We start from the raw sequence: 12889 nt of genomic DNA on the forward strand, positions 1-12889 counted from the left end.
CTGGGGTATTTTGAATTTGAAAGCCTCATTCTCTATGCTGGGCTCGGAGGCTTATTGGTGTGAGGCTGACCCTGTAACAAGGCCTGTTCACCCACACAAATATTCACCTTGTTATCGAACCAGCGCAGTAATCTAGATCTCAACAAAAAAAATGTTTTCAACGTACAAAAATTCCAAGTTACTCACGCATACAAAGCACTCTCTATAAGACATTACTTAAAAATATAGGCCTGCCATTAAAAGGATTGATATCAAAATGTGGCCAAGTTACAACAAACAGTATTGGCTATCTTAGCTCAAATTAGACAAGCTCTATTCCAAGCAATGCTGCCCAATGTTTCCTAAATTATTTAATGTAACATGGCCCTGTGTTTTTTCATTTTACCATCTGAAGAGAATGTGGTCATTTAAACTTTATGTGTCACAAAAAAGTGCAAACTCCCAATAATTTATAGTGGAAATAAATTCAGGTGAAATTCTGTGATAAAATCCATACGGCTCTCTTTTTGTGACTTTTCCTAAACATATATATTGAACATTCTGATATAATTTGAACATCAATATTGCATAAGGAAATAAAATTATAAACACTTAGCTTAATTACTTAAATGGCCATGAACAGTGAAATTGACTATCATTTATCTTGCCTATATGCTTGATAATTTTGATCATTTTGTGATGTTGTAGTGAAATGACTCCAATAGTACCCAGCTCCAGTCCTGCAGAACAAGCCTCTGGCTGGGCGAAGCCTGCAGTAGTAGCCCAAAGTTTTAGCGCCTACCTACATTACATTACATTACAGGCATTTAGCAGATGCTCTCATCCAGAGCGACTTACACAACTTTTACAAAGCATTTACATAGCATCTATTTATACAGCTGGATATTTACATAGCATTTACATAGCATCCATTTATACAGCTGGATACCATACTATGTGTTATAGTCATGTAGCAGTCTGAGTCATGAATTGGGTTGGGCACCGAAACCCAGTAGAACTATGACACCGGATCCCATAAGAGCCAATCTACTGGACCGAATCGCAGCACAGATTTCATTGCTTCACTTCAGTGCCATCCTCACTAACGTTAAACTCACTCTGTTGACTGGCAATTACTGCCAATTGTTTACTTAGCAAGCAAGCTAGCTTCCACACAAAACAAAGATGGCAACCACACAGTTTTTAAAAAATGCGTTCTGTCGGCTGAAATAGCATCACAAGCTCTTCCTTATATGACCATTTTGACTGTGTATCAAACTCTTGGCCCTGTATAGGTATGGGGTATGACTTTCCCGTAACTTGGCGGATGGCATACCTGCCATCACAAAGTAAAGGGACACAAAACTATTCTGTATCGGTTCATACCTCATAAAGCACGGACGTTGTCTTTCAGTGGGTAAAAACTCTCGGTTGTACAACACGTGTTTTATGAACTGTGCATTGCAGTTTGACAAGTAAATTGGGTTTGCATTCACACACTCACACCGTTACTACCATGGCACCTGCCTCCCCTGCAACCTTCCACATACCATATACGGTATACTGCACATCAAATGAAAGCTTATCAAATGAGCAATAATGAATTGTTTTCTGAGCAGTTGACCCTATCTAATTTAATCTGAGAGTTTGAAGGTGGGTTCAGCACATTGTGTACAACCAGTGAAGGAAAATAGCATACTCTGATTTTTTTTTATTATACCTGGCTCCTAATGTTCAGAGATGGATGGTGTTAAAGTCTTCAAAAATAATTGATACCAACGGGGTCAGTTTAAAAAATATTGTGGGAAATCTTACATTTTTTTAATACAGAAAAAAAAATGTTTATTTCCTTTTATCCTCTCAAATGAATTTTGATCCTTTGCTTTGTTCAAGAAATCAGGAAACAATATATGAGACCTTAATCTCACCATTTGAACCTAGCCAAGTGTTGATGCATTGTTTGCATTTATATTTCTCCAAATCCATTAATTACACACAGAACTTTAATCAATACTTAAACAGTTTTGAATATAATGGATGTCTCAAAAGAGACTCGACAGAATAAAATCACAGACTTCTTGTGGCTTGAGTGAGTAGAAGGGTGGTTCATGACAAACAATGAAAAATAAGATTTTCTAAGAAAGCCAATAGGATCAATTGTTACTGAGCGGCTGGTCCTTTTTGAAAGTCTGCTCACCCAGGGAAAGCCAATGAAGTAGACATAGACAATTCAGCCTAGCCAGACAGTAACAGGGCCCATGGTGACGTGGCATGCTGGGAAAGAAATACTTGAATACTGCAGAATGGTGCAAAGAATTCTAAAAATAAATCCCAATGGAAATTGGGCAACACAACATACAGTAAGATATTGTAATACAGCACTGTCGGTTTGTGCCCCAGGTATTTACATGAGTCTTCTAAAATTCACTCTTATTCTCTGCATCGCTTATTTGCATACAACATGACTAGGTAACAGTTCAAATTGTAATGAGAAATTATCTGAAATTACACAGTTCCAGATTGCACTGTCTATGCTGTCACTGAGTCCCTGTCTGTCACCCATGTGCAATGAGTAATTCCCTCACACAACCGAACTGAAGAAATTAAGACTCAGCTCAGCACGTATAATCTCAAATCCATGGCCAGTTGTATTAGATGTGATCAGTCTAAAATGAGCATTTTCCTCGTCTGGATATGGCAGCCTGAACAAAACCGAGCGCAAGCTCATGAACGTTGATCCGTTAGGCAGATCACTATAATTCCACGGGAAAATTGTGTAAAAAAAAATCTTTTTTGATTTAACTATGGACTGACCACTGATGATGCCCGATTTACTGTAGTGGGCCTAAGAAAAAATTACATTGAAGCAGCTTTATCTGCTTGTTTTCACTTGTTATCTTTCAATCATTTGGGCCAGTTGTAAAGGCACTGGCTACTATGGACATCGACTCTGCAACACTTTACAGACGTTCTGTATTATATGAACACTTCTAATGTAAATACAATTTGAAAAGGAGATTTCATGGTTTTCTGCGTAAGGAAATTAAGGGGAGAATCAAATTTTAATGTGCGCTATTTCACCACACGGGGGCTCTGTGATTTCTCTTCCAGCCTCTCTCCTCCTTGCTAACCCTCGCCAGCCACCACCTCCACGATCACCCCCTCCTCTCGCAACGCAGAGCCACAAAGCCCACTGTCTGCACCTCTCAGCCTCAGTGTGAAGATGGTTGGCGGTTCGTGCGCTCGCAGGTTGGCTCGCCGCTCACGGTCTGCCTTGATCGCAGCTCTTACTGTATTACTGGTGCAGACACTCATAGTATGGAACTTCAGTAGCCTGGACTCGGGAGAAGAAAGGGAAAACGGCGGCTCCAACATCAGAGACAAGAGAGACAGGATCGGTGGCAACAAAGCCGGCAGCGAGTATCTGAAAAGCGGGTTTCAAGAGCAACATCTTCAGCCTCACCTCGGAAAGGGAACCGTTCGACATAAACAACAACCGGTAAGGCAGCAACATTAGCTACTGTATACCTCAGTCCTTCTGCGCAAGGTATTTCAAATAGTGTGGGGGCCTGTGTGATTAACAGAGGACGCTGACATAGGTTTCATTGAATCTTCTTTGCCCTCGTCGTTTTTGGTGCATCTCATTTCCCTGATTGAATGAATCAATGGTCGTGGCTAGCTTGATATCTTTCAGTTAAAACCATTGCCCGTTTTCAATTTACAACACGAAACATTTATCTCCTAACCCGCGAAGGTGGGAAGAGCTAGCTCGCTTGCCGACTAACGATGCGCTGTTACATTGGATGCGTTGTTACAACTGAAACAATTTCACTATTCATTCTTGATATGACTGCAATTGATGTGCGTTTGAATACATGAATTTTAATATTGCGTTTGAATCGTTCGAGAAACAAATTTAATTTTAGTTTTTTACCATTAGCGAAGAAACAGAATGAAGAAATGGTTTAAATCCACACATGTATGTGTCACTGACATATAAAAATGTATAAATTATATACATATCAAGATAAATCTCCAAGGTAGGCAGGATGACATTATCTGTTATTTGAAAGTTCCGTTTGTCCAATAAGCTTTCCAACATTTATTTGATATGCGGTTAGATGCTATTATGGGTCAGATGGCATTGCAATATATGCACTGTTTCTCTGTATAATAAATACAATATTTAATTGTTATTTAATGACCACTTTCGAAACGAGTCCTCTTCTACACGGGGAGCCGATCAAACTGAAAGAGGGAACTTTATTGCTAGTTTATTCAGAAGCCCGTGGCTATGGTCTACTTATGCGGATTTGCTTCAGAGGAGACCGAATGCTGAAGTGGAAAAGCCACGTATACTAGGGCTTAGTAGACTATATGGACAATAATGTTATAGAAACGGGTCTTCAATAAACGGCGGTTCTTTTTTAAACCTTATTTGTTATTTATTTAATGAACCCTTATCTGAGAAAATCGGCGTTTTAACGAATTGCACAATACCGTAATTTTTGGCACACATAAATGTGTTTAGGGTTTTAAGGGGAAAGTCCGTAAAAAATTTTATACCATCGATTATTCTGGCTAACGTAACGGTTTAGAAATTACAGGTTTGAGCCTTGGCTGAGTCATTTGAAAATGCCCAGGAGCATGCTTTGATAAAACACTATTGGATTTGCCTTGCCAGACGTAGGGTGGGTTTAAGTCACTGTCAGCCTCTAGTTACTGCTACATTATCTCCTCGCAGCAATGTGCCTGGTGCCCACAGGCTACCGCTTACCATCAGCGAGTGATATGTCTCTCCTCTGGCTGGCACTAGCTCTCCTGTAGTACTGTGGTGTAATATTGTCGTATTATTCACTGCAGTTCATTGAACTTAACTGCAGTTTTCCTTGTCTGGGTCATGGTGGCCTAGCAGTGATAGTTGGTGATTCCAAATTGTGGTGAAAAAAAAAAAAAATGCAGCAGTAAAATATAATGTGTTTAGGTGGGGTTTGGCTTCTTCTGTCTTCTCAAAGACTTGTACAGTTTGGTGTGAGACAGGCAAGTCTCATTTCGATGTCAAACAGGGGGGAAACAATTAGGTTGTGTGACCTTAATACCTTAGTTTCTATTCCCTGTTATTTAGCCATGAGAATTGTTAAGTCGGTATTTCACTCATACCTTGCACATTCACATCAGACTGGTTCTGAAGGAGCTTCTTGTTGAGGCTGCAGCATTGCGCTAAATCTGCTATTTACCATTTCTGTATATATTTATCTGTCTAGTACTAACTGTCCTTAAGGAGCCTCGCTTGAACAATGGCCGCATTGCCATCATAGCGTGGCCTTTTATCAGTAAAAGCACACGTTTCACGGACCGCCTCGGTCATGGGACCAGCCTAGGATGTAGGATAAAGGGAGACATGATACTCCAGCAATGTCACTGGAATGATGTTTGTGATCTGAACTGTCACATTAGCCTGTCTGAATGTGTGTTCTTTGTCCGTGTAATGCCTGTAGTTCTTTGCCGGCGGGGCCGGTGGGATAATTCGGGAAGGTTCCCGGGAGTAAGGCGGGCGGACAAACGGATAAGATCCGAAAGCTGCTGTCGCGAACGCTGGGGCGGGCCTGCGATTCCAGGTTTGGTCAGGGGTTAGGGTTTCACTCGGGTATGGGGTCAGAAATCAGCAGTGACTGACGGACAGCCCTCGATGTGTTCCTTCTGTTCGCAGCAGGACCACAGTGGCTCCTGGAGACTCGCTTTTCAGAAAATGACATATCAGATCCTGTGACCTTTTCCCAAGGCTCGCATGCGTTTTAATGCGCGCGCTGTGCGGCGTCCTCGCGTTCGTGATGCCGTCCGGCCCCCCTCTCCGTCTCTCGCTGGCCGTGCGGGTCTGCGGGAGGTTTCTGTGGCGTACCGGTGTGCGAACCGTGGCCCCTGCAGCTACGCCATTTCTTCGGCTTTGTTTTCGCTCCCGTTTTTTTATTTTAGCGATGCTGGAAGATGCGCGAGGCGATCGGTCTGAGCCATAGAGCCGGCGGTTGCACGCGTGATGTAACTGAAGACGCGGGGGTTAGGAGGAGGAAGGGAGGCGAGGAAAAGAGCAGCTAACTGACGCTGAGAACATCGGCTTCCCGAGGACCTCGGAGGCGGGGGCCCGGGGGAGCGTTTTAAACAGGACAGAGCAAACGGAGAGACAGATTAACGGCACCTTAAGTGTCACCGCTGTTTGACCTCACCCTTTTCACATGGTTCTCTTTGAAGCGCGCCCTGAGGTGTCGTCTTCCTTCTACCTGCGTTCGTCTGAATGCACCTCCGTCTGTCCTGGCGTTCTGAACATGTCAGACAGCACGTGCGGGAAATGTCATCGTCACCCATGTTCTGAAATCATTAGCTACCGTAATGCGTGCCGAAACTGAAAATAAAATTGCGGTTTATGAAGGGAAGTGAGAGAACTGGGCTTTTCCGGGGGAAATGCCGTAGCGTTGGTGTCCGGGCGCCCCGCTCTTAAAATCCCGTCGCGCCCTCGGCCTCGTCGCGCCCTCTCCAGTCGGGCTGCGACCGAGCGAGCCCGGAAAGCGCCTTCGCGTCCCCCCGCGGCTCTGTCATTGAAATGGCCGAAACGCCGTGCCTCTCTGCGGCTCTTGATAAGGACGCCTATCGCTCTGTTGTGGCTGGGAGGCTCGCCGCCGCGCCGCCCGCCCGTCACTCTGAGAGGAGCCGGAGCCGCGCGGCGGCGCTGGAGCTGGAGCTGGCGCCGCAGGCCGCTCCTCCACAGCTGTTCCTCTACCTGGCTGCTGAATTCTGGGAGGAGGGACTCCGCGCAGAGCCCCCCTGTTCCCCTGGGTGTTCGCTGCTGGGCTAATTGTCAGTGTTTTGCAGAGGCATTTTTTCCCCCCTTGCGTAACAAGCCATAAAAACGGCGGACGCCAGCTGCCGCGCGGGGAGCTTCGGTCGCCCGTCCCGTGAGTTTGGGTCTGGCTGGGACCGCGTTCTCTCCGGCGGCAGAACTAGAGGTTTTCTCTGATTTGGTCTCCAAATTTAGCCATTCCTTGATATCTCCCAGCATGTGAAATACTGATATGAATGGAGCCAAAAGCAAAGCTAGCACCCAGAAAGTTAGCCATGTTTGTCAGACTGTTGTACAGGTTTGGGTGAGGTGGGGAATATTCTGCCATCACGGTACTTTCTTACTTACATTCTCCCACTCAATACACTCCTATTGTCAAGGCGATGATGTATATGTTCCAGTGTAGATGGGGCTTACGTTTTCCCATGAAATTCAGGATTTGGTGAGTCATGGCTGCCCATGCATAGCCACTGAGTCAGTATGTGCTAGAAAATCTCTGTGAGGATCTGATGCTACGTGCATGTCTGAAGCAGTGTTACCTTTCCATTACTCATACATCTTTTATCATGTGACTCCTGTCCTAGCGGGGAACCAGGCGTTATGGTTGTTTTGCAACAACTGTCCTCTGTGGCCAAGGAAGTTATCGTATCTCTCTCACTCCGATCCTGTGCCTGTCTGCATGATAACAACATGCTGGTCAGAGTCTTAATACACACAAGGGTTCTGCAGTCATTCATTATGTGATGTGGAATATGACTGTTGGTTCTGAATCAGTCTGTCAGTATCAGTCTTTTTGCTGGTGGTGCCGTGTGTGTGTGAGCATGGGTAAGAGAGAGAGAGAGAGAGAGAGAGAGCGTGTGAGCACATGTGCATGCGTGTGTGCACATGCATATATGTGTGTGTGTGTGTGTGTGTGCGCGCATGTTTGTGTGTGCGTGTCTGTGCATGCATGTGTGAATGTGCATGCGTGTGTGCGTGTGCATGTTTGTGTGTGCGTGTCTGTGCATGCATGTGTGAGTGTGCATGCGTGTGTGTGTGTGCGTGTGTGTGTGTGCGTGTGTGCATGCGTGTGTGTGTGTGTGTGTGTGTGTGCATGTATGTGTGTGTGTGCATGTGCATGCGTGTGTGTGTGTGTGTGTGCATGTGTGTGGGTGCGTGCATGTCTGCGCATGCGTATTTGTGTGTTAATGGTGGCGGGGCATGTGGAGGGGAGCTGTGTAGGGCCGTGAGGAGCGATGGTGTAGTGATGATGAGGAACATTTTCCCGGCGGTGCTCCTCGCGCTGGCCTCCCCCTGTGTCAGCGTCCTACCCCCCCCCCCCCATGTGAGCATCCCGCGCCCCCCCCGTCCCCCCCCATGTGAGCGTCCCGCGGGCCCGTGCTCCTCTGACAGCGGGGTGATTCATGCCACTCTGATCTGTGTGCTGACTCACACAGTCTGCCCCAGGCCTGGGGGGCAGGGTCACTGCCGCCTGCGCCCACATGTGTGCAGCTGTGCGCCACCGTGTGTGTGTGACTGTGTGTGTATGTGTGTGTGTGTGACTGTGTGTGTGTGTGTGTGTGTGTGTGTGTGTGTGACTGTGTGTGTGTGTGTGTGTGTGTGTGTGTGTGTGTGTGCGTGTGTGTGTGTGTGTGTGCATGCGTGCGCAGCTGTGCATCGCTGTCTGTGTGTGTGTCTGTATGTGCAGCTTTATACTGCGTGTGTGTGTGTGTGTGCAGCTGTATACTGTGTATGTGTATGACTGTATGCTGTGAGTGTGTGTGTGTTTGTGTGAGTGCACGCGCGCTTGCGTGTGTGTTCAGCTCTCTGCTGTGTGAGAGAGCGTGTGATTAGCCGATGCCTGTCTGCTCTCACCCTGTCGGGTGTCAGCCGGTGGAACCAAGAAGACTGATAAGAATGAGTTGACCTAACTTGCTTTTTTCGGAGGGAAAAAATAAGATTAAAGGCTGTGTCCGTGGCAAATGCTGATTTGTAGTTACTGCAGTTTTTTTTCCCTAAAACTCATAAGGAGGAAATTGAACTCTTCCATCTTGCTTCGGCTGCCAGGATAATGCGATAAATAACCGGCGTGTATTGATTTGTTTCTCTGTGTAAAAAATCACATAACATTATTTTCCCCGTGTAGCTGGTAGCCTTGTGCTCATGCATGATAAACCCCTCCATGGCGAATGGCTTCCTGATGGAGTGCTCGGCGCGCGCTCTCCTTTGGGGAGGTCCCTGCGTAACCGCCGCTTCGGTCGGACGTTTGATCCCTCCGCTCGGCGCGGGGCTTTCCCGTGCCGTCGGCGCGCCGAACGGAACGCGCGCGTTTTCCACGCCGCTCCGCGCCGCACGCGGGCGCTCGTGACCATCTGCTGCGGGGCCGGCTGTCGGCAGCATGCCCCAGCGCCGTACTTCACCGCGCGTGTAGCGCGCCGCTGTGCGCGCTAGGTGGGTCCTGGGTGTCCCTCGCGCTTGACAAGGGGTCGCCCGCAGGTCTGATGAACACCGCCGCTCCGACGCCATTAGCCTGCGCTCATTTGTCTGCTTTTTGTGGGGGGGGGGAGAAACGAGGTGAGGGTAAACATTTGCGCTCCTGAAGGCGCTCATTTGTGTAGACCTTCAAAGTGAAAGTGACCGTGGGTGGGATTCTATTAACATTCGTCCTTAACTTTGACCTACCGTTCAAAGCAAGATGGTGGCTCCTCCTGTTTACGCACTCTTCCTGTGCGTGGACGGGCCCCACGGTTCAGCACAGAATCCTGACTGTGCTGAACTGATGTCGGTGCTAGCTGAGCGGGCGCCCGTGGTCTGCTTTCTGAAGCTGCACATGATGTGTCTTCCTCTGACTCACGTGTGTGCAAGCCTGGCATGTGAGCTGCGGTGTGAAAAGAAGCATCTGGTGACATCACATGCCTCAGAGGAGAGCGCACGCTTGTCTGCACTCTGACATCCGCTGTGGAGGTAGCAGCATTAGCATGGCTGTACAGAACAGGTCAATTCAAACTGAGGAGAAAGTGTTGTGTTTATAAGATAAGATAAGATAAGATAGACTTTATTGTTCCGAAGGAAATTTGTTTTAGACACATCTGGTGCTTGCTGTACGAAGACAGTATACATAATAGCACACAATAGGACAGCACAATTGCACATTTCCCATTATACATACATTTAAGACAGGTACCTACAATACATACAGCACATACATACATTATATACATAATAATACACAATGTATGTATGTGCTGTATGTATTGTTCATGGTTATTTTACAGTTGTTAAGAGGTTAATTAATTAACATTCCCTTTCAGTTGGCAGCGTTGGTTTGTGAATTACATGGCATTGTATCGTTATTCACAAATTAAAATAACTAGGTTAAGATAAGAGTCAAGCATATCTTAAATATGTGTTTTCAGCATTTAATGTTTTCTTTTCTCAGTTAATATTTTAATGGTGCCAGGTATTTTCTTGAGTTTAGAAAACTCTAAATGGTAAACGCTTTCATAATGAATTTGTTGTAATGTATCCATTTAAAAGCCGCTTGCAGGTTAATAAATTCCCTCCTGAAAGCTTCCCTCCTAAATTCTCTCCTTTCATGTTTGTTTTGTGTTGTTCTGTTCAGGCCATTCGGTGTGTTCAGACAGAAGATACAGCCCTTAACCCTGTATCCACTCATGTGCTGAAATTATTTTGCTGATCCAAATTACCCGTTATTATGTTGGCTACACGTGATATCTTTTTGGTATCTTTTTACATGGCCGCCTCTAAACTGTGTCAAAAGTGTGGGCGTAAAAAATGTTTGCCTGCTCTGTGCTGATCTATTCATCCAGGCAGATCCATAAATCATTAACAAGGCCTTCCAACCAACCTTTCCCGCTGAGTGCGAATGTTTTGTTGAGTTTTAATACGTGTTAAAGGATGACAGAAATCTCAGACTCTGTAACATCCTTCATTTTCAGGCCGGAAGAAGCCACTGAAGTCTTCCTTTCTTTGATCCCTTTTCATAATAGATAACAGAAAAGTCGGCTTTCTGTATGCAGACTAAAATCTGAAATTGCTTGTCCCTTAACCCAACTTTTGCTAGGTTTTAGGAATAAAAAACTTGGACATGGTGATTAATTCACATTTCCATGTGTTTTCTTCTACTGAGTGTGCCAGCTTTCCAATTGTAGAATGGTTAGAAATGTAAAAATCTCTCTGCATACAATCAAATCTAAACGTGTTTGCACCTCACAAAAATGAATGGATTCGCATTTTGCAGAGGAAAGCATTAACAGAAGGAAATGTAAACTATCTGTAATTACTGTACTCATGTGGCTATTACTACCGTTACTGAAACAATAAATATCGGTTCCATTACGCAACACAATTCATTAGGCCAGAATTAATATATAATTAATTACAAACCAGCTAATGGAAGCCTGTTCTTCTAGCTTTTTGTCTTTCTTTTCGCTGCCTGTTTTCCTGTGGAAAAAAAATGCTTTCGCAGTGATCATTGCTATTGAACTCCGCAATTGTTATTACTGTCAGACATATCTTAATATCAATTTCTCTTAACGTGTGAGTGAAAAAAAGTAAAAGCAAGTTGATATACTCTGTCCTCTGTATATAAAGTGTTGGTAACTTGGCAGTAAAACTATTAAAAATGTTTTATTTTGCATAATTTGGAAGCTGGAGTCTGATGGTTTTGTTTGCAAGCGGGGCGCTACACAAGCCCTTTGAGTACGGAGAAGTGCTTTCCCTCTGACCTGTTAAAGACAAATGTAATCATCACAACCATAGATTCAAGTTTCAGTATTATTGCCATTACAACAAAATGTCATTAGGAATACATTAAAAATGCATATACATGCTGTACATGCTCGAGTTGAAGTGTTGATGTAATTTAAGCAACCACACAACCGTGCCCACGTTGCGGTGCAGATCGCAAGTACGGTAACATTCCGTTCTTTCAGATGCAGAACAATCTTTCCTTCTGAGCGCAATCATTTTTTTAACCCTTTAAGATGTAAGATCAGAAATAAGTGATTTGAATTTTCTGAACTGAAAATTCTAATGCTGATGGAACAATCATGATGGATAATTGAACGCAACGGAGTTCTAGAACACTGACTTCAGGGGGGAAAATCCCAATAAACCTACTCTTGAAAGAGTTAAGCTCAGAAACGTAAAGTAAATAAAGTAAAGGGTTGGTTTACTAATTCATTCATTGTTGTAGCAGTACAACAATGAATGAATTAGTATAATGGTAATAATGACTAGGTAGCAAACAAATGGGGTGATCCTCCAGGCCCGTCTGTGTAGAGGACTCCAGAAGGATCACAGGGGTGTAGTATATATACTAGTCTATCAGGTGCAGTCTATTTGGAACAGGTGTAGCTCATCCCACTGCCAATCACCAATTAAGCAATCTGAGAGCGACAGAGAGAGAGAGAGAGAGAGGGAGAAAGACACGCACCCCACATACACCAAGAAGTAGGGGCGCACATAACAATAGCCCGTTTTGAGTAAGCAATGAGTCAGTAACGCTTACTGGCTACTTGCTTGTAATTTGACATTCGATTCGTTTTAATTTGCGAGCAAACAATGGCGCAGGAATAATGATGACTGAAAAAGGAACCTCTGAGTGACGGATGAGTTTGAATGACCAGCAAATCGACCTCTTCAATATTTCCTGAAACGGCTCTCTTGGTTTATTGAATTGGATCATTTTGAATGAATGCTTTTTATTAAAATAACATAATTGTTGAAGCTGTTTGAAATAATCATCTCTGTACAATGAAACGGCCTACTTAAATAATGGCAGATAACAAATAAAACAGAATGTCATCTTTTGTTGTCATCCAAATATAGTATGCCTGTACTGATGAATAATTGAAGGAAGACCCAGTTTCTTGCAGGCCTAACAGGTTTGCACGTTGAGAGGTTTGCACGTTGCTTTTAAACGAGCAATACTGCATTGCCACCATGTTTCAGCTCATCTTGGAAGAAAAAAAACCCAGGCCTATTGTGAGTGGTAATTTGCTTCATCTGGCCTGTATCGAGCCCCAGCCAGCTTGACCCAGACAGGGCAATTTGTTGCTGTTTCCCTGGTAGTCG

The 12889-nt window shown here is 44.7% G+C and overlaps 1 protein-coding gene across 1 annotated transcript in view; it reads left to right on the forward strand.

Moving 5' to 3' along the window:
- The first annotated feature begins 3103 nt into the window (after nt 1-3103).
- The window catches only part of xylt1 (xylosyltransferase I), a 64147-nt gene continuing 54361 nt past the window's right edge, over nt 3104-12889 (forward strand). Inside the window, exon 1 of the mRNA XM_035406308.1 lies at nt 3104-3478. Within this exon, the coding sequence (XP_035262199.1) occupies nt 3203-3478 (276 nt within the window). The 5' untranslated portion in view covers nt 3104-3202. The remainder of the gene's footprint in view (nt 3479-12889) is intronic.

This window comes from Anguilla anguilla, chromosome 2, assembly GCF_013347855.1.
Source record: "Anguilla anguilla isolate fAngAng1 chromosome 2, fAngAng1.pri, whole genome shotgun sequence".
NCBI classification, from domain to species: domain Eukaryota; kingdom Metazoa; phylum Chordata; class Actinopteri; order Anguilliformes; family Anguillidae; genus Anguilla; species Anguilla anguilla.